This window comes from Antedon bifida, chromosome 5 (genome assembly GCF_963402885.1).
Source record: "Antedon bifida chromosome 5, ecAntBifi1.1, whole genome shotgun sequence".
NCBI lineage: Eukaryota > Metazoa > Echinodermata > Crinoidea > Comatulida > Antedonidae > Antedon > Antedon bifida.
In genome coordinates, this window is record NC_136230.1 from 29249837 (window position 1) to 29271944 (window position 22108).

Sequence of the window (22108 nt, forward strand, 5' to 3'; positions counted from 1 at the left end):
ATCCATAATGGGGAAATTTCGTCCAGAATAAGTGTCCTAAATAGACAAACTGTCCAATATCAAAAAATCCGATTTGTTCAAAATGGGGAAATTTTGTTTAGAATAGCGAAAGTTGTACTACTGTATATTGCGTCACAAATAGAGAAACTATGTCCAATAGAGAGAAAAATCAAATTTGTCAAAAATTGGGAAATTTTGTCCAGCTAATAGAGAAAGTGCTGTGTCCAAAATGTCAAATATAAAGAATTGTCCCCTCAAAATGTATTTCCCTTCGTTCACTCCATAAAAAAAGTGTTTTCATCCTTGAATAAGGGGATCCTAAGGTTCTACTGTATTAGATAAACATTAGGACGGTACGGTAGTTTTGATGTATTGTTCGAAATGCGTGCTTGATAAGAGTGTACAAGTTATTGTTGATAAGATAATAGTGGTAAAATCCAAAGTAATGTGTTCGATAATAACAAGTGTCCACAATAGTATATATTTCAATAAACTTGTTTTACGACTTTTTAATGGCCCATTAAGTTATATTTAACATATGGGCATTGTTTGTTTTTTCTATTGAAGGCCTAAAAGTGAGAGATAGAATACTACAGTATATCCCGTCTTTGTGCGCCACAATAGTACCCTGCTAACCCACTACACACGGCACATAACTTACAGCAATGTTTTCTATGTCTTAAATAGTTCTTATCTCACACAATACAAACGTAAATATTGACTTGATAGCCAAAGAGCATTGATAATGACAATGAATAATCGATTAATATCAGAAGTATCGTAAACACCTCTCGACCTATGGTTCCATTCAGGCGATCAACAACAGATTGTGTTGTCTTCTTTAGTTTCATGTGTTGATATTCAATTTCTACAATCTGAAAAGTACACTAAAGATTTTATTGTATCACTCCCTTTCTATGTACATAGCGACCTGTGACTGGTTACTATGGAACATAAAGACAGGTAAATACTAGACTAGGTCACTACTTGACTATTATAGCGTTAGGCAAAGATTACGCTACCGTTATCTTTAGAACAGCGTGTTAACTTGTGTAAGATACAAGCTTTTGATGACCGCTCTACACAAACGGTAATCCACATTTCACCTTGTTCAAATCAAAGTGGATTTTAACTTGTATTTTCAGGTGAGTTGTCATTAACACATATTATAAATATATACAGTAAATCAGAATGTAAAAATGTATACTAAAATGCTTATTTTCAAACAAAATTATTATACAGTTATAGTTATTGAATGTAATAGATAATTGTAGAACGAGAGTGTAAAATTGAACTGAATTTCTAATTTTCAAACAAAAATTGAATGGAACTTAAACAATTACAGTAAATTAAGTTAAGGTACCATCAGGCCTAAACATAGAAAATTATTGACTATGGCCTAACATATATTTTTTGACAATTACTTTAAAAGAAATATTAAATTCTTTAAACAATAATAAAATTGGAAAGTTAACCAAAATGTTCAAATAATGGAACTATGTTTTTTGTTAATAAAAAAAAATGTTCTTGCCACTCACAATTACATAGTACAGTACTGTTGGTATTTGTCGCAGCCAGGCATAAGATCAAAGGACTGTTACGAGTTCCTATCTTGGCAAGGCGAGCTTAGTGTCCTGTTGTTAAATTTCCTTGGTTGTACCTACGTCTTTGCTTTGCGTCCAAGTGGGAACCAAGCTTTAGTTTCCATCTTCGATCACATCACATTTTTTGTCACATAAAGTTTGACAGTGTAGACAGAGCTTTACTCTCCGTGAATTACGTTTGTTTTCAGTCACTCAATCAATGCAGCTTAACACCAAAGACGCGTTCTTGTTGAATAGCAATGAATCTTGACACAGACCACGAGTTAGAACGCGTTCAACATTCGTCAACGCCGTACATCAAAAGACGAAATGCTGTTGGAGACATTACGGAAAATCTACACTCATCTCTACCAAACACACCAAACCACTACCACCACCATCCGGTAACACTCGTAGCACCAACCGGAAGTTACCATAGAATACCGGTACACAGACATACGCACCTCGCACGGAGTCCTATATTTGGAAAAAGGGTAAGCGACTGTTTAGGGTTTTCGGACAAAACCGGGAGGAAATTCGTCGTCAATCTGGATTTTTACGAAACATCTTGTAACTATTGATATACATTTTGTAACTAATTGTTTTTCTTCCTCAAGAGATCTGTTGGGACATATTAGCATAATTAGAATGGCGTAAAAACGTCAATATCTTGTAGGCTAGACTTGCCCTAAATCTGAATTGTCTTTTTTATGTTAGTCCACCAGTCAGCGTTGCGACGTCTGCCTGAAACAGAGTAGTATACACATGAAACGCTATATGTGCCAAAATATTTATGATTTTACTAAATATTAAGTCAAAACTTCGTCTAGAACCCAGACTACTTGTAGGCCTACACTTCTATAGTATTTCATAGCGGGTAAAAAGTTCTCAAAGTCATGTGTTTCTATATACAATCAAACGTTAATTTACAAACGACCTATCACGTAATATGAGATAACAAAAACAACTCAACCAGAAGAACACGCCTAAACATCACGCATTTCCGTTTACTGAAAGTTAATTTATCAACGTCAATACAATTAATGGGGTTTCAAATGTTATGTTCTATTTCTGGATGTACAATGTTCACAACATACACATTGACATCATGACGTCATGGGTCTTACATTACGTGTAAACATTCGTGACTTGAATAAAAGTTCATGTTATATCTGTACTAAACCTGAAAGACAAAAGGAAGTCGTATTCCGTCAGGCCATTCGTCAACAATGCCGATGGAAGTATACGCTAGAAGCCGCCGCAAACGGTTAAAGTATAAATCTGAACCAAAGATACTGTCATCCGATAATGGGAGCAGCGAGCTAAACTGTAAAAATGCAAACGTAAATATGTTGTATTGTTTAGGCCTAAGTATTTCTTATAGTATAGTTGTTGTTGACGGAATGGCACGTTAAATAAGTAACACTACGGCTGCATATTATTGCTATATCTTTTTTCTTTACAGGCAAAGATAAAGTTCATAAAAGCGGTAAAGGTCGTAATATGTTTAGTAAAGTTTTTCGCAATTATTTTTAAAAAGTAAGTTATGTCTAAAACTATTACGCCGTATTGTTATAGACCTTTTTTTTCTCTTTTGTGGTTAACCACCACCTTTATTCATTCAATCTTTCATACATACTTCGTTCACATTTCATTTTCGTACATTCAATTTCCGTTTTCTACTTTTTTCGTTATTTTCTGATTTTTACACTTTTAACCTTTATACATAGTGTTTTGATTTATATGCATACACATAAAAATCTACACTTCATTTTGTAAATGATATAATACATTTTAAAATACAGTATGTTTTGGAAACGTATGTCATGTCATTTCATAAATACAGACCTAGTGTAAAGTTTTAGCATCATTGATGGTAAATGGAAGGTTACAAATTTATATATACAATGTTTGTTTTTTTACAAGAAGTCAAATGGGATCTGACTATAAACGAAAGAGAACAATGTTATTCAACAAACTAGTCAACTAAAACATTCTAACATTTTTAATTTTTTTTTTAGAACTAAGAACCAACCAAAGGAGACAATGTCCTTTACTGAGATTGCGCAGAACTTAGAATCAGACACAATGAAATACTCAGGTCTGTCGTTTGACCCCAGAATGTACAAAGCTAAACGAGAGGTATGTCAGCAATATTAAACTAAACTGGTAACAAATTGGGAAGTGTATTTAACACATTTTTCATAAATTGAAAATGTTATAATAGACTAATCAATACTGAATCATGCTTGGTTTAATGGCGTAAATGAACCGCAAGCGAGTTGACCAATCACAAGCGACAATGTTGGTGTCCATCGCGTCGTGTGATTGGTCAAATTACTTGCGTTGCGCTTACGTCCCAGTGGGAATCAAGAATATTACTAATTATTTCGTAACATTTTGTATTTTGTTAGATAAATCTTAGTAATGATGTGAAGAACGTACTTACCGTTCCAAGTGTTTATAGATCAACAGAGCAATTACAAACGGTAAGAATTACACATTATTAATATAGTGATAAATAGTAATTCGGGACCCACAAAAGTGTCCCCTTAAAGACGTATTGTCCCCCCGAAAAATAATTTTCAACATTTTTTTTTTAATATGCCATTTTAATGTCGCCTAATAGTTATCCACTTGGACAAAAAATTGGATCTTAAAAAAAATTATTTACATGAAAAAACTGTAATTTAAAGCAAAAAATGGTCAAATTGGCTGCCAGCCAAAAGATTTTTGATTGAATTTAACCATTTATTATGTTATTTTATAAGTGAAAACATTATTTTGTTTATTTTTTTTCTACGGAAGTGATTAACTTTATTAAAACTACAAAATAACCTATTCAAAGTACCGTATGATTTAAATAATCTTCATTTTTCATGTTTTTGGGGGACAATACATCTTTAATAGAGGTTGGTCAATTTAACACTTTAAACATAAATACACATCTCCAACATTTTCAATTTTAATTATTTTTAATTTTTTGTTGTTGTTTTCATTCATCATATCATATTTTTTATCAATATCAGTTAACTTAATTTTAACCAAATGTTAAATTGCAATTTTGATTCTTTTTTTTTTTCTCTTTTTTAAGTACGTTAAGTCGTAGTTTTTTGTTTTTGTAACACATATATATTTTTTTTTTTTTTGGTATGTACTATGCAGATGATATAGACTCTAGCACCTCGGAACATGACCGACTAACCAACCTAATTTTTTCACCCTTTTTAAATGATTCTGACAATTTTACTACTAATATTGATCCTGATACACATTTTTTCTCTAACGACCAAAACTTATCTCAATACTACTACCCCAACTCATTCCCGAATACTAAATCTGACTGCTTTTCTACAATTCATTTTAACTCTAGAAGTATCCTTAAAAACATTGATCAAATTAAACAACTCTTAGAATCAACAAAGCATCAATTTGATGTCATTGGTGTAAGTGAAACCTGGCTTAAATATGATAACCCTCTTGTACAGCTCCCTAATTACCATTTTACTGCAAATCACAGAGACCATAAAGTCGGTGGTGGCGTTGCCATGTATATTCGTGATAGCCTTCAGTATTCCACAAGAAATGACTTGACTCTACACCCCTCTACATGCGAATCAATTTTTATCGAAATTACCAGACCAAATTTTAAAAACATCGTTATTGGAACAGTTTATAGGCCCCCCTCTTTTGACCCAAACACATTTTCAGATGAATTAGATTCTGTTCTTTCCACATTATCCAAAGAAAACAAGATTGTGTATATCCTTGGCGATTTCAATATTGACATTCTCAAATATGAATTTGATAATGAAGCCCGCCATTTTATAAATTCACTGTTTAGTAACCATTACCTTCCATGTATTCACAAACCATCCCGTATATCTAAAACCACTGCTACTCTGCTTGACAACATTTTTACAAATCAGTTCGATCATCACAACATAAGTGGTTTACTGTATTGTGATATCTCTGATCATCTTCCTGTTTTCAATATTTCTTTTATTAATAATATTCCAACTGGCTCAGATGGGGAAGAAATTCATGAGTTTAGAAAAATAAACTATACATCCCTGGAAAACTTTCGCATTGATGTGGCTTCACAACAATGGCTTTAAGTTATAAATACTGACGATCCCAACACTGCATATAACAATTTTGACAATAAATTAAAATCACTTTATAATAAACACTTTCCCCTCCAAAAATCAAAAAAAAAAAAATAAAATAAAATCCTGGATGACTAATGGATTGCTAAATTCAGTTAAATATAAACAGAAACTTTATTCTAAATTCCTCCACTGTCCTTCTGTCGCCAATGAAAAAACATACAAAAAATTTCGCAATAAACTAAATACTTTGGTCAAACTGGCTAAAAAATTACATTACAAGGACACTTTCATTAAACATAAAAATAATATCAAGGCAACCTGGAAAACCATCAATTCACTACTCAAAAACCCCAATAATCGAAACTCTGATATCTCTATCAACTGTAACGGTGAACTGACTAAAGATCCCAATACAATATGTAATGCTTTTAACAAATACTTTGTAGAAATCGGTCCCTCCCTTGCTAACAAAATTCCCAATGTCAACAACTCATTTAAAGACTTTCTGCCAAATCCAACTCATAATTCTTTATTTCTTAATCCAGTTGATGAGACGGAAGTTATAAAAATTATCACATCCTTTGAAACAAACAAATCCCCTGCCATTGACGATTTTAAAACTAAACCCATTAAATATGTCGCCAATTTGATCTCCTTCCCTTTATCCCATATTTTTAATCTTGTTTTAACTAATGGTGTGTTCCCAGACAGGATGAAGATAGCGCGCGTTACTCCTATTTATAAGTCCGGAAACAAATCTGATCTCTCCAACTATCGTCCTATCTCAATTCTTTCAATTTTCTCGAAAGCCTTGGAGAGAGTGATTTATGAACGTACGTCCTCATTCATAAATAAATACAACATTCTCTACAAAAAACAATTTGGATTTAGAAAAAGCCACAATACTGCATCCGCTCTAATCGACCTAACTAATAAAATTGTTGATGGTTTCGAAGACCGTCACCTCACATTAGGAATTTTTATAGACCTCTCCAAGGCTTTCGATACAATTGATCACAATATACTCTTATTCAAATTATCTCACTATGGAATCCGTGGCCCTGCTTTAAATCTCTTCAAAAGTTACCTCTCTAATCGTGTCCAATGCACAAAATTCTCCAATTCAATCTCTAATTTCAATCATGTAACTTGTGGTGTTCCCCAAGGCTCCTTACTCGGTCCCCTTTTATTTATTCTGTACATTAACGATATCTATCTTTCTTCCCCATTACTTGATTTTTACCTATACGCTGACGACACAACTGTCACTTATTCTCACCCTGAAATCCAAACTCTGTTTAATACTACCAACTCCCACCTAGAGATGTTGTCCCAATACTTTGCTGCTAATAAACCTTCTATAAACCATAAAAAATGTAACTTCATCCTGTTTGGGACTTCCCAGAAGTTAAAAAATGTTGACCCATCACTATACAATATTACCATTGAAAATATAAACATCCCCTCTGTTCAATCAGCAAAATTCTTAGGTGTCCATCTTGACTCTGGCCTGACGTGGAAAACACACATTAGTGTAACTGAAAACAAAATTTCCAAAAGCCTTGGTATTATTTTTCGTTTGTCTTCATATTTACCCCCTAATATCCTACGCATCCTCTATTGCTCTATGATTCTTCCCTATTTGAGTTATTGTAATATTGTTTGGTGCAACACATACCCCACAAACCTTAATAAATTGCATACCCTCCAAAAGAAGGCTATCAGAATTATATCTGGCGCGCCTCCGCTTTCCCATTCCTCTCATTTATTTTCAAATCTTAATCTCATCAAACTTAATGATATCAACTTAATTCAACAAACCATTTTTGTCTACTCTGCCTTAAACAACATCCTTCCTAACCATCTTTGTTATATATTTACTTCCAATTCCTTCTATCATTCCCATCACACACGTACTAAAAATAAATTATCTATACCCTCCCATAGAACAAATTTTTTCCAACATAACATTCGATACTCTGGACCCACCCTATGGAACAACCTACCACCCTCCATTTTAAAATCTGCTTCCCCTAAGATACTTCTCTCAAAATTAAAAAAATACACCTTTTCTACTTATTAAATATTTATTAATCGGTCATGTCTCGATCTGCAGTACCAACAGATTTTTTTTTTTTTTTTTCTGTTATTCATATTTTAGATTATGAAATTTATTATGATTTTCTTCAATGCATTTCTTTTCTTTTTTATTTGTGTTAAGGCTCGCCCAACACAAGATGTTACAAACATCTTTCTGGGCTTTTGCCTTCATTTTCTGATATACTTTTATAATTCTGTACAATCCTGTTTCTTGTTTTCCTACTGTATGTATTCAGATTTTGTAAATAAATGTCTATTGAATTGAATTGAATTGAATTGAATTGGTAGTGTTAAAACATATATACCCCTTTTGTCTGTTTCTAAGAAAGTGTTTTCTTAATAGGGTTCCCAAGGGTGTCTAGGAACTCAGATTTAGAAAACTCAGATATATCTGAGATATGAGTTTTCTAGACACCCGGTTCTCAATTGAGGAGTTCCATTGTAATAGGTGGTAATTCATTAATTTTCAATTATAAAGAAAACATTTTGTTTAAATAAATTCGTATTTATATGCGCATTCAAATTTTAGTAAAACAATTTAGCCGAAAATATAGCCTCAAAAGTAGGCCTTTCACGATTTTTTATTGGAAGATTCAATGCGGTTCTTTTAGGCACTTTATGGCTTACAAACAATGAAATCGTTTGCCGAGTATCCACTACATATGCAAGAAAAACTGGTGAAAGTGGCATGGTTTGAAAGGTAAAGGATTTGAACTTGTCTATAAATTATTAGTAATGTAACTAGGAAAGATACCCGTCCACCAGGGCGCACCCCTCCCCACTCCCCCAACCCACCTATGGGCGATTTTAAAGGAGGGGCTCTAATGTATTCAAATTCTTTATTGCAACAAGGTAAGCATTGTTGAATTTATTACAATATCAAGATAGCAATTAATAAAATAAAGAAAATAAAAAACAGCACTATGATCAAAAATTATCTGTTGAACATTTTTTTTTCATAAAAAATTTGTGCTTTTTTAGTGTACGGTATTACATCACGTGTTCTTTATTATTTTTACAGCGTACCTGCGAACAGGGTTATTATTCGGCAAGGGCATTACGCTGAGAACTTTTACTTTATCATTTCTGGATCAGGTAAGAACTAATTAGTCAATAACAATTTAACAAGGCCAACAGCCATAAGTCGCGTGCTAAAACGCATAGTGATACCGGACGGACCGACAGACCGACCGACCGACATAGTGAACTATAGAGTCGCGTCCACGCGACTAATAACTATGGCTAACATGATTAATTAACAGCTCTGAGACTCTCCTCAGTGCTCCCTTTTTATGTTTCACTGAAAGGAATAAATAAATAAAATAATAATACCAAATATTGCCCGGTAATACGAGAGAACATTATAGAAAGTACATACGCATTACTTCTCATATGCCGCTTACTATTTATAATCAACAAAGTCAAAATCATAATATAGGAGCTATAGTAAATAATGTTAGTGATCGTCAAACAAACGAAACTTTCAATATTTATTCCGCTGAGATTGATGAATAACTTGGCTGTCACCTATCGATCTATCACACATCCATCACACAAAGGGAAAGGTTTAAAGCCAAACTCGTTTAGGCGGCAGTGAGCAGGATAAATACAATATCAATTGTAAACATAGAAACCGAGGCGGTTATGTCTTTAATGTCGTGTTCCCCCAAGAGCTGGGAAAGAGCGTGACCCCATGATTTTAAAAAATATAATTTAAGCGAAGGACCTAAAGGTTACTTCTTTCATATATAAACATATTGAATTCCAACATTATTATGTTGCCATTCAATATGTTTAAATATTGAATTCCAACATATTAAAATATTCGAATAACACAATTTGTTTTTTAATTGTTACATTACACGGTTATTTTCTATATAAGAAGGCTGGATTCACCACACCAAAATATTTGTTGAGGGCATTTGTAGGGCATAGATCTGTTCACAGCAGTTACATAGAGTACCATCCAGAAAACTACCCTTGCGCAAACCGTGTGTCAATATAACATTCCGCGATGGATCGATTACGTAACTTACTGTTTAGAATAGCAGCTACTTCCTGCTAAATTTCTAATATAATATATATATACTCTTTACCTCCTTTTCAGTAATTGTTACAATATTAGAACAGAACCACACGACGGGTGAAGCAAGTCTCCGAACTGCTGCTGTTTTAAGGAAGGGTAGCTCTTTTGGAGAGCTTGCGTTACTGCACCATTCAAAGCGCACCGCTACGGTATCTAGCCAGGGAGCCGTCGAGTTGCTAGCAATTGGCAGGGACGACTTTTTTAGGATATTTATGAGAGGACAAAAACCCGGCGAAGAACCCGAACACATTAAATTCTTAAGGTCAGAAATAAAAAATATCTTCAAAGCATATTTAAAATACTTACTGATTATATAACTTTATTTGTATTACAATTATTTCGAAATAATCAATGCGACTACTGCCTTATAAAAAAACTCGAATGCGCATGCGTAATTATTTTCTAAAGTTTAAAAAAAAACGCATAAAATAATGGTTGCAATTTCGTAAATTAAAAAATAAAGAAAAATCATAAACACAATAGTATGCAAGTATTTTTAAAATATTTTTTTAAAATTTACACGTAATTTGAATGAATGAATAATACAAAAATATCACTACCAAAGTTTATTTAAATAAAAATAATTATCTTTTGTGTTTGATTCTCAGACCGTTACCTTTTATGAAAGAATGGCCAACGGAAACATTGATAGAGCACCCAGAAATGTGCTTATTTCACTTTTATAAGTAAGTAAAGAAATATATAAATACTGTACAAATTATACATTTCGGAAAAACGCCGAACGTTTTGCAAAAGAGCTTTTTCAACTCAATTTTATCTTAATTTGATTATGCTGTCGGAAGTTCGGCAACACTTCGATGTCAATCAAGGACGAAAGTTGGAAAAGCTCTCGACAAATCTGTAAAAGCAGCAGCTGATATACACCTCTTAAAAATCTGTAAACATTATTGTTACGTTTAAAACGTCATCATTACGTTTTACCTGATCATCCTTTCCGAAGCTTATTTTTTTCGAAATAATTAATTTTTTTTAGACGTGGACAAGTGATTGTAAAAGATAGCAACTCATCCGATTGGATTTATATTGTAAAATCGGTAAGTTGAAAGATTAAAAGTAATGTTGTGAATGTTTGTATAATGATATAAAATAGGCCTATGTACAATTATTGTAATGTTTTAGGACATACCGTTAAAACTTAGTTCACACTAGGACGCAAGGCAGGACGTAAGCTTAACTATTTGACCAATCACGACGCGATGGATTATTCCAATCGTCGCTCGTCATTCGTCAACTCACCTGCGTTTTGCGTACGCCTTTTCGTAGACTTGCCCCAAGTCTGAATTTTTTTTGAATTTCGATTTCTGTCTAAAAATGCAAACGCAAGTAGTATACGTATGAAACGCCATATGTGCCAAAATATTTATCTTTTTAGACTACTAGTATTAAGGCAAAACTCCGTCAGGCACCCAGACTAGCCCTTTCGTTACGTCCAATGGGAATCAGGCTTAAGAATTTCTACTATTGTTTGTTTTGCAGGGCAGTTGCCAAGTAATGAAACAACTCAAAGCTGTGAAACCAAAGATGCAACCATTAGAAAAGAAGAAGATTTCGTTACCAAAGATTCGAGATGATTTACAAAGTAAGGCTCTACATTTACACAATACATATTAAATGATGTTATACAATATTGTTGGTGAGAAGCAACAGGTTACCATACGCTAGTTATAGATACAATTTCAGTAAACAGCAAAACTGTATTACGGGGATACATCCGATACGAAGTGTCCACTTATAAGAGCTGTCCCATGAATAAAGAAATGTATCGTAGAATCATTCGTTTCACTGGAAATTGTCCTCTGAATAGGGGTGTACTCGGAGGTGTTCCCCGGAGGAGGAGGAGGAGGAGGACTTTGAAAATTTGGGCAACATTGAATCATGTAAAAAAAACAACGATATAGGTCAATGATAGAGTACATTAATCCAACATAATTTCAGGATGTAATCTAGGAGTGTTAGTAAGCCTAATAACATACGGTGTACATCCCGTCTATATCCGATCAATGTGCAGCCACTTGACTTAAATCCGTCCGGGTATCATCCGATTTGATACCAAGCAAAGTGCGCTCGCTATTCCTGAGTGAGATGCATCGATAATGCACAAATTGGAATTCAAATATGCATATCTTAAAATTGTACTATGTTGTTTTACAGGTACATCGAGTACAGATGACATACCGGTGAATGCAACACGCACAAAGCTAAGATTTGACCGAGACCACACTACACACAATTTACCAAGACCATCAATTGCAGAAAGCGACACAACCAGCGTAAGTGTTCATAACAAAGATCTCAAATAGCGTGCGCGACGCATGGTGGGAAGGGTTTGGGAGAAAACGTCACAACGCGTACGTCCGTGATTTGTTGTTTGTACGTACGCGTCGTGACGTTTGCTCCCAAACCCTTCCCATCATGCAATGAAGTTCCTCGGGAAATCAAGCAATTTGCGATAAATCTTCATAAGGTAGTGGTCTGATAATACTTTACAAAATAATGAAAACGATCAATAACAATTATAAAATCGTTTCTTTTCTAGATTTTTGATGACTTTAAAATACCTCACGATGTGTTTTTGACGCGATCTAAAACGGTAGAAAACATGTCTTATAACCAGTTTGACTCAAACAATAACATAGTTCCGACGTTAGACCCAATGAGAGGGATCAGACCGACAAATAAATCGTATTCTAAGAGCAACTTTCACCTAAACAAGACGTTGCCAGGCGATGTAAGTATACAGGTGAAGAACATCACCAATGAATAATCAAATCCCACAACGACGACCGATTTCACGACGAGTTGGAGTGTGACAACATCGTCGAAAAGATACTGTATCTTAGCACACGATACTGTACAAAAACCGAGCTTTCGTTTTAGAACGGCAGACGAAGAAGACGGCTGTGTAACGTGGACGTAATACCATGTTGTCTTCTTCATCTGCCGTCCCGAAAGAAAACGAATGCTCGCTTCTTTAAAGATGACATGAACAACTAAACAAACTCAGAAATGAGTTTGGTAAAGCTCTGTCTATCAAACTTTGTATAAAATATGATGTGCCAATATTATGGACACGATATCATACCATATTTGGTTATATCACTAGTCTGATAGTGTAAACAGAGGTTAAGAACAAATGCTATCAAGAAGGTCATGTCAGGCCTACATTGATAAGATAATACAGGAGGGGAATGGGCGTACGTACAATACATCACTTGTTAACCATTTTTTATGCTTGTCGTTGTAAACAGAATCTAAATGTTCGTTATATAAATCCACTGATCTGATTGGTCAATAGTCGTGTAGACTATTCCATTTCTGATTTTACACCAGTACGGTACGAAGGAACACCAAGGCCTTTATTCTTACTGTTACCTATATAAATCCACTGATCTGATTGGTCAATAGTCGTGTAGACTATTCCATTTCTGATTTTACACCAGTACGGTACGAAGGAACACCAAGGCCATTATTCTTACTGTTACTTATATAAATCCACTGATCTGATTGGTCAATAGTCGTGTAGACTATTCCATTTCTGATTTTGCACCAGTACGGTACGAAGAAACACCAAGGCCGTTATTCTTACTGTCACTTATATCAATCCACTGATCTGATTGGTCAATAGTCGTGTCGACTATTCCATTTATGATTTTACATCAGTACGGTATAAAGGAACACCAATCATTCGTACTGTTATAATACATCATTGGGATATTCGTCTTTGCCTTTTCAGATGGACACAGGGTATATCAGAATATTAGAAAACAAATCAAAACCGTGTAACTCAGCTACCGGTAAATTAGGTGTTGTCGTATTTGTGCACATAGAGACTCTTCAGAGAAAAGATGTTTTTGTGAGTATTATTTCATATACATATATACATTTTTTCATACAACTAAAAAATACGGAACTTTCGCCGATGAGCTATGCTCGACACGATCATGTTCCGAATATGAGCACTGTTTCTATAATTTGACAGTATTATTTATATACATAATTATATACATTAAATGTCAACGGCAAGTACGTCAAACCAAGGAAGAGGTAATTTTACTCTTCTTTGATAAAACATAACAAACTTGTCTTTTTACAATATATTGGCATTTTGGTATTTGCAGGGAAGTCATTTGTACAAACAGAAACTTATCAAGTGTGTGTTATTTCTATTAATAGAATATCGCTCAGTTTTTTGTTTTGTTTTTTTTTTCATTTATAATAAGTCTCTTATAATATATTTTTTAGGGATTATCAACAATCAGGCAAGAATTATTACACCAGCAGACTGGAGTAAGTCTGGTGAGTATTAGACTAAAGCTATACATTATATCCATCCATCTCCATTGGACAGATGACGTAATGCATAATTTACATAATTCCTAGGTCCTAGCAAATCGAAAGCTTCCCATTGGCTCATCATGTTTTCTTCTCTCCCATCCATCCAGGTCAGTAGAGGAGCCGAATGTGTCATGATAAACAAAGAGTTCTTTATAAAACATGCAAGCGAACGGGTTCTCAGGAACATTAGGAGCATATGTAACCCGTATCCTTCTTCAAGAAGACTCCAAAAACGTTTAGAACACCACGCTGTGTGGAACGAATTCAAAAACGAAGCTGTTGTCTCAATAATTCAGGACAAACGAAGAATGCGAGAACATACAACAATTCATAAATAATGACAAGAGAAAATAATTTATGATCAAAAAACGACATTTTAACTTACGCGGGTATTTAAAGCATTGATTTAGATATTTTTATAACGTCTATTCATTAAACCTCTAAAACTCAGACATCGTCGTACGACGAGGCCCGACTAACCGTCTCTTCGGGAGAAAGTTCAATATGTTTAAAGTTCTCCTGACGACCTAAAAACTACGTCTCGTCGAGATTCAACTCAGACAGCACCGACAAGTCAAGACGAATCGTCGGGCCTCGTCGTACGATGCTGTCTTTAAAAGGTGACATTTTGTTGGATCCAAAAGGTGTCCTCTTTTTAGGAGTTCTACTGTACTTACACATACTGGAATAAATCTACAAGACTGTTACCGAGGAGAGTCGCCTTCCTTAGTTTTAGTTCTAATTTTATCAACTGATTTCATTAACGTAGATTTCTTAAATCGTTCCCATTCGGCGTTGAGATGGAATTGATGTTGGAGCACATCCGGGCTAGGATATGGACGTATCTAATATGAAAAAGAAAATACGAAAAAAATACTTGATATTATGAGTAAATAAATGTAGACAGTCTCATGAAATGTTGGTTGTGTGTTTGACTCTTGGACGATACCGTATATAAGTATGCGGATAATATAGAGTTAAAGCTATGTTATTGGACATACGAATTACGGTAGTTTTTCCAGATTAGCCGACCTGTTACATTAGCCGACTTGACACATAATAATTCTCAATATTCTATATGGTGTCGTAATCTAAAGTGTTGGTTGTGAGTTTGACTCTGGGAAGATACCATATATTTATTATTATACTTTTCTGTGTATGCGGATATAGGGTTAGGGCTATGTTATAAGAGACACGAATATAGTTTTTCCGAGTTCATCCGATTAGCCGACTTATACAGAAGTTTATTAGAAAAAACACACATCGGTTTTCAATATTCTGTAATGTGCTATCATTGTGTCTTAATTTCTCTTAATACTCACCGTTCGTAAATAATGTTCCCGTAGATCATCTGAAAGGTGTTGGATAAAAAATCGCTTAGAGATTAAAATACACTCCGCTCCGTCTGACACAAGCGCCGAACACAAAGGAATTAGAATATCTTTGAAAATTAATTCCGCCATTCCCTAGCAAATTAAATTGTATTTCAAGTAAAAAAATAGCGTCATAGTTTTATAACCAATTTTTTATATAACAGTTGTTACTCGAACTATATAAAAATATCGCCTCTATTAGTAGAAGGCCTACAGTATTATTAAATATAGATATGTATAATTTGTAATCGCCTTGCATAACTATTATACAGAAGACGAAACATTCTCAACTTAATTTTACATGGTTCACACTAGGACGTAAACGCAACGCAAGCGTGTTGACCAATGACAAGCGACAGTTCGAATAATCCATCGCTTGTGATTGGTCAACTTACTTACGCCGCGTTACGTCCTTGTGTTCCGTCTCTTGTGAGAACCAAGCATTACCGCAAAGTTATTATAGCGAACTAGTAGTATAATTAAATACTTTCAAGTGGCTCAACACAGTTTCCGCTGAATAGGGGTTGGCCGTAGTTTTAAAACATATTATTGCCCCTCATTGTTTAGTGTTTCATTAATGTGGGTGTCCACTGAATAGGGTGCGCCAAATGAGGAGTTCTATTGTAATACAAAAACACACAAACATTTTACCTTATAATATTACTTACAAATATATCACCAACGTTAAGTTTCCCCAACTGGATATAGCAACTCCGACATATTATATCTTCAGTTGTCCCTAATATGAAGAAATGACAACTATAATATTTCAGAAGGCGGTTGTTACGTAACAACCGAAAACATCGAGACTTTCTCAAACACAAACTTTATTTATTTTTTGTACTGCAAACTTTAGACTTGGTTCCCACTAGGACGCAACGCAAAGATGTAAGCCGTGACGCAAGCGAATTGACAAACGACAGTCCGAATAATCCATCGCTTATGATTGGTCGCTGCGGCTTACGTCATTGTGTTGCGTCCTAGTGCAAACCAAGCTTTACTGACAACACAATACTGTACTATATCGTAATCAGAAAATGACTGTAGTACATTTTTTACCAAATTTATTATGATTTCCCACAGAGCAGTCAATACACAAGGACGAGTCCAGACGTTGTAAAATTCGGCACGAACCCTATGAAACAAAAAAGGGTTTTTTTTAACATAAAGGAACAGACAAGCGGTAACGATAGGCGGAAAACAGCGTAGCTTGTTCCACGTATAATCTGTATCTATCCTCAGCGATAACTGCCCGTCAGCTGCGTGCTGTGTGTAAATGGTCATATGGAATAACATTGATTCTATACTTTTATCACCGTTGCCGCTCGTCTGTGTAAAATGGCCGTTATGGTTTTCATTTTAACTTGTTCGCACAATAATGTTCCGTTGTCAATAAAATAAGGTTTTTACTTACCGATTTGATTACGTACAACCATTTTGAAGCCACGCTGTCGGGTGTGATGATCTTCCCCCGACGAAAGTAGGTAAATAAGCAAGTATTTGGTTTTTCGAAAGGTAGTTTATGAACTGGCCAATCAGAGAGTTGCTGGACAGTACGTAGGAATTCAATTACCTCAGGTGGCTGTTTGGTTTGAACGAAAATCGCCAAGAAATCCTATAATTATTATAAAATATGAATTGGTTAAAATGGAAAGCGAGTAATATAAAACTAAGGAAACCACGATATGTAGGCCTAAAACCCTTATTTCCAATGGCGTTCTTTACAAATTATACAGTGGTATACTAATAATACTTAGTTAAAGATGTATTGTCCCCCAAAAACATGAAAAATAAAGATTAATAAAATCAGACTTTGAATAGATTATTTTGTAGCTTTAATAAAGTTAATCATTTCTGTAGAAAAAAAAATGGGGAAAATTAATGTTTTCACTTATAAAATTACAAAATAAATGGTTAAATTCAACCAAAAACCCATTGGCTGGCAGCCAATTTGACTATTTTTTGCTTTAAATTGCATTTTTTTAGGTAAATACTTTTTTTTTTCGATCCAATTTTTGGTCAAAGTGGATAACTATTTGGTGACATTAAAATGGCATATTCAACAGAAACATTTTTAAGAATTATTTTTCAGGGGGACAATACATCTTTAAGCGTAACCTCACCTAAAACTAATGATTGAACTGAATAAAATGTGTAACTTAGTAATGTAGCCTATGTTACTCTACATACCATAAACTAATTTCTTCTAAATTTTCCCATAACCAGGGCAAATTTCTTTTCAAGATAAAGACTTTTGTTTCCGAACCTAACACCTAGCTCTTTGTAGACTATGCTTCTAATATAATCCTTAAGGATTATATTATATTACACAGACGAGCGGTAACGGTAAGTGGAGACCCCGCTCCGCGTTGCCATAACATAGATTCTATATTTGTATTACCATTCCCGCTCGTCTGTGTAAATTGGCCTTTAGGAAGAACATGTGTATAATGTATCTTACCTCTCTGTCAATGGCGAGCAATTCAACGTTATTCTGGCACCTGACGCTTGCATTACGGGTAGCATGATGAATTAAAGCAAGCTCCTAAAAAATAATAATGCTGGCTCTAAAAATGTTCAATAGTCTATTTACCAGGTGTCCCATCTTTCCCACGATTGTTTAAAGCGTGGCTCCCACCACTAACGACGTATTGACGCAAAGTGCTGCATTGCGTAATCATAAGTGGGAACCGACGACGCAACAGTGCTGCAAACATCGCAGGTTTGATTTCACGCAGGCGGGGAAAACACAATTATTGAAAGGACATTTTCTTACGTTGCGTAGGTTGCGTCGCTATTCAGGCTTTAAATCAGGTATATGTTTTCACAGAATAGATTTGTTCATAAAGAAAACAAACAAAGGCCTACCCCAAAACTGTCACCATTTCGTAGGAAAGCCACGTCATCAGTTCTCTTCTCGCCAGTAACCGGGTGTTTACTTGTGACATTCACAACTGCCGTCCCAGACAAAATTAGGTAAAACTGTTCGGCTCTATGTCCCTGGCGTATTATCAACCTTCCTTCTTCAAAACTAGGAAAGATTATTGAAAATTATATGGAGATGATGATAACATATAAACTCTATTTTGTCGTCATAAAAGAACAAACAATATACTTACGTATGATACTTTGTAACTACTAAAGGCCAATTTACACAGACGAACGGTAACGGTAATAAAAATATAGAATCTAAGTTATCCCTTATGACCTAATACATATTGAAATACATATAGTACAGCACATGTTTTCCTATTGGTTTACCACCCACTTAAGCGAGTTGACCAATGACAAGCGACTTTTCGAAAATCAAATCGCTTACGTTATGTTACGTCATTGCGTTGGTCCCTAGTGGGAACCAAGGTTTAGATTGTTCTTACAAACTCACCTCTCAAACCATCCTACTCGGACGATTGATTGTTGCATCTTGACGGGGAATTCCCTGAAGGTTGCCATACACATGTGTAAGGAAACCAGTGCCTAGAACAAAATATAAATAATAATATAATCTGTCTTATAAAATAAAAAGATTATACAGTATTTACTATTGGTTTGTACATTTAGAAGTGTATTGTAGGTCATAATCATTAGTACAGTATAATAATATGCGGCGGTCTTTCACAAGTTTTTACTTATTTGATTCAACTTCTCTTGATTTAAATACGTTTTTTCTTTTTATAATTTTATTTTGTATAAAAATAAATAAAGGTATATATTGATTCATTGATAAAATAAAACTTACGGTTTTAATATCTTCTTCTGAGCGATTTTCCGGCAATTGTATCAGTATTTGTTTCACATCTTTGTTCAGTTGTCTCTTTATAAAAAAACGAAAAAAAAATGGTAAACAGAATGAAATGATACGGTTAAAATATATCAATATAATCAGGAGTAATAGAATAGCATTATATACAAGAAACGGTCGCAGTGTAAATAGCCATTTCTGCAGATCTTTATTACGACTAGTTACCGTACAATGATGACGTTGTTTACCTGTCGTTTTGCTTTGTAATAGCTGACGTCAAAGGCCAATTCAGAAGTGTCTTCTTTGTTCGTAGTAGTGTAGCCAAATCTAAGGGCAATATTTTTCCTCCTAAAAATGAAATTAACAACTTTTTTATTTCAGACTATAACCAAAAATGTACATTTTAATGAGTACCTATTAGGACACAATAATAGAGTTTAGCTCTGTAGGTCTAAATGCCAATTTACACAGACGAGCGTTAACGGCAAGCGGAAAACCGCTTAAGCTTGGTTCCCACTAGAGACGTACGCCCAACGCAAGCGAGTTGACCAGTGACAAGTCACTGTTCGAATAATCCATCGTTTGTGATTGGTCAAATCACTTACGTTGCGTTACGTCCTTGCGTTGCGTCGCTAGTGGGAACCAAGCTTCAGGTGGTCCCACGTAAAATATGTATCTATCCTGAGCTCCGCGTTGGTTGTAAATGGTCAAAAGGAAAAAACATAGATTCTACCGTTACCGCTCCTGTGTAAATTGGCATTAACTTTTTACCGACGTTATGATGCGGATTTTATCCTACTTTTCTAAAAAATAAAATCAGTACACTCCTGTTGAATGGTCTACTACACTTTACCGGTTTGGATTTGCCGTCAAAATTATCTGAACTTTTCGTACTGCTTTCCGAAAACGGTCTAAACTCTGAAATGAAAAATTACCTAAGTTGTAACAAAACAATTAAACATTTCCAACAAATTTCATGGCGCAGTCAATTGTACTTTTGGACGGTATTATATGCCTAATACTTGTATATACAATACTATTGTGACGGTATAGGTACTTTTATACATTCATATTTATTCAGCAATACATTGTTATATTATACAAGAATTACAGGGATCTTACAGACAGAGAAATGTTTATTTTCTGTAGTCGTAAGACCCTTTGAAAAATAAATATCACAAAGAAAATCATGAAATAAAGTTATATACAAGTTGAGAAAGAAAAAAAAAATTAAAGTTAAATGACGTATACTCACAGTTACTTTATCACTACCTGTTCGGTGCTTGGTAACGGGTCCTGTAATAGCAAAATATGCTTGTAGCGAGTGTGCAGGCCAGGAAATCTGAGCATTGCGTCGTCGGCTTTCCATCGCAATAGTAGGCCTATATCACCACCAAGTAGGCCTAGCTCAGCAAACCAACAAGTTTATGGTAACCCATTAGCACCGGTTCGTTAAATCAACCTTCCACCATTTAGCACATCATTGAAATGTTTTTTCTTGTGTGTGCTTTAACATTATGGACAACTCACAGGTTGCCTGGGTTTTCAATGTATCTTTAAAAAATGTTAACATTTCTAACAACGGAGAAGATCCTTGATGGCCGAAAGGCGTGCTTATTACCACACTTAACATTGAGCAATGTATTGTTTCGTTTCGGGTTAGGTACCTGTCTTGGAGTATGTACCTTTTATATGAGGGTTTTAAGGAACCAGAAAGTTTACTTTTTAAACGGATGAGCTACAATTTTAATTTGAAGGTTATAATAAAGATCAGTTCGCCCTCTATATTTAATTTACTTTCTAAATATTTCTATTAGCGGTTGTTTCTTTTATTTCAACAAAAGGTTAGAGAACCTTTTTTGTTATCGTTGTCGCAACAATTGCGGCGGATTATTTTTAACGTGTTTCTTTGTGGATATGAAAAAAGAGAATGATTTCTTTACTCCATGCTTACACGAAAATTCAATACAAAGTAAACTTTTAAAGCAAATATGCCAAGAAACCAACTTATAGTTATGCAATCGGTATAATAAAGTATTATTATATTTTATATTATATATAATATATTATACTCAAGAACAACACGCCCACTTTCATATAAGTAACCTGTACATGAAACGTAAAGAAAGACAATACTGCATATGTAATCAATGAATAGAAATTGTTATAGTAATACATAAATCAAATGTAATTTTATGAGATATAAAAATGGTAATAAAGTAAAGACTATTTCGAGTTTCGTTATATCAAGATGCAATCTTTTGGTGTTTAAAACACCTTTCCCCCAATTCATCACATAACAAACTAATAATAAAATCGTTGTCCCCAGTGCTACATATTGCCTCGCAACCCCACGCCCAGGACCCAGCTACGTGTCTGCTTTTTGTTAACGGATTAACAACAGCACCGACAAGACTAAGAAATTGTTATATTGAAACATAAATAAAATATAATTGTATGAGATATAAAAATGTTTAGTAAAGACTATTTCGAGTCTCGTTATATCAAGATGAAAACACCTTTCCCCCAACTCATCAAATAACAAACTAATAATACAGTCTTTAGCCCAGTGATGTATCATTGTCCCCAGTGCTAACACATTGCCTCGCAACCCCACGCCTAGGACCCAACTACGTGTCTGCCTTTTGTAAACGGATTAACAAGACCACCGACAAGACTAAGACATCAGTATACCTAATCATTAAAGATTCATTAATAGTGTATACAGAGGTAGTCAAAGGAAAACAAGGGAGAGA

The 22108-nt window shown here is 34.5% G+C and overlaps 2 protein-coding genes across 2 annotated transcripts; one reads left to right on the top strand and one right to left on the bottom strand.

Moving 5' to 3' along the window:
* Positions 1 to 1037: 1037 nt before the first annotated feature.
* Positions 1038 to 14627, top strand: LOC144843045 (uncharacterized). The gene is made up of 16 exons (XM_078699698.1): positions 1038 to 1145; positions 1793 to 2077; positions 3049 to 3122; positions 3605 to 3725; positions 3998 to 4072; positions 8407 to 8495; positions 8817 to 8890; positions 9903 to 10143; positions 10490 to 10567; positions 10876 to 10936; positions 11379 to 11481; positions 12054 to 12172; positions 12439 to 12630; positions 13636 to 13755; positions 14145 to 14198; positions 14345 to 14627. The coding sequence occupies exons 2-16, from the start codon at positions 1844 to 1846 to the stop codon at positions 14573 to 14575; spliced, it is 1866 nt and encodes a 621-aa protein (XP_078555824.1). The 5' UTR covers positions 1038 to 1145; positions 1793 to 1843; the 3' UTR covers positions 14576 to 14627.
* LOC144843078 (cyclic nucleotide-binding domain-containing protein 2-like) lies at positions 14573 to 19689 on the bottom strand. Its single transcript, XM_078699762.1, has 10 exons — positions 19601 to 19689; positions 19350 to 19424; positions 18996 to 19087; positions 18479 to 18641; positions 18072 to 18155; positions 17025 to 17225; positions 16670 to 16745; positions 16279 to 16349; positions 15560 to 15703; positions 14573 to 15082 (listed from the first exon to the last, which is right to left on the bottom strand). The coding sequence occupies exons 3-10, from the start codon at positions 19067 to 19069 to the stop codon at positions 14942 to 14944; spliced, it is 954 nt and encodes a 317-aa protein (XP_078555888.1). The 5' UTR covers positions 19070 to 19087; positions 19350 to 19424; positions 19601 to 19689; the 3' UTR covers positions 14573 to 14941.
* Between the last annotated feature and the right edge of the window lie 2419 nt (positions 19690 to 22108).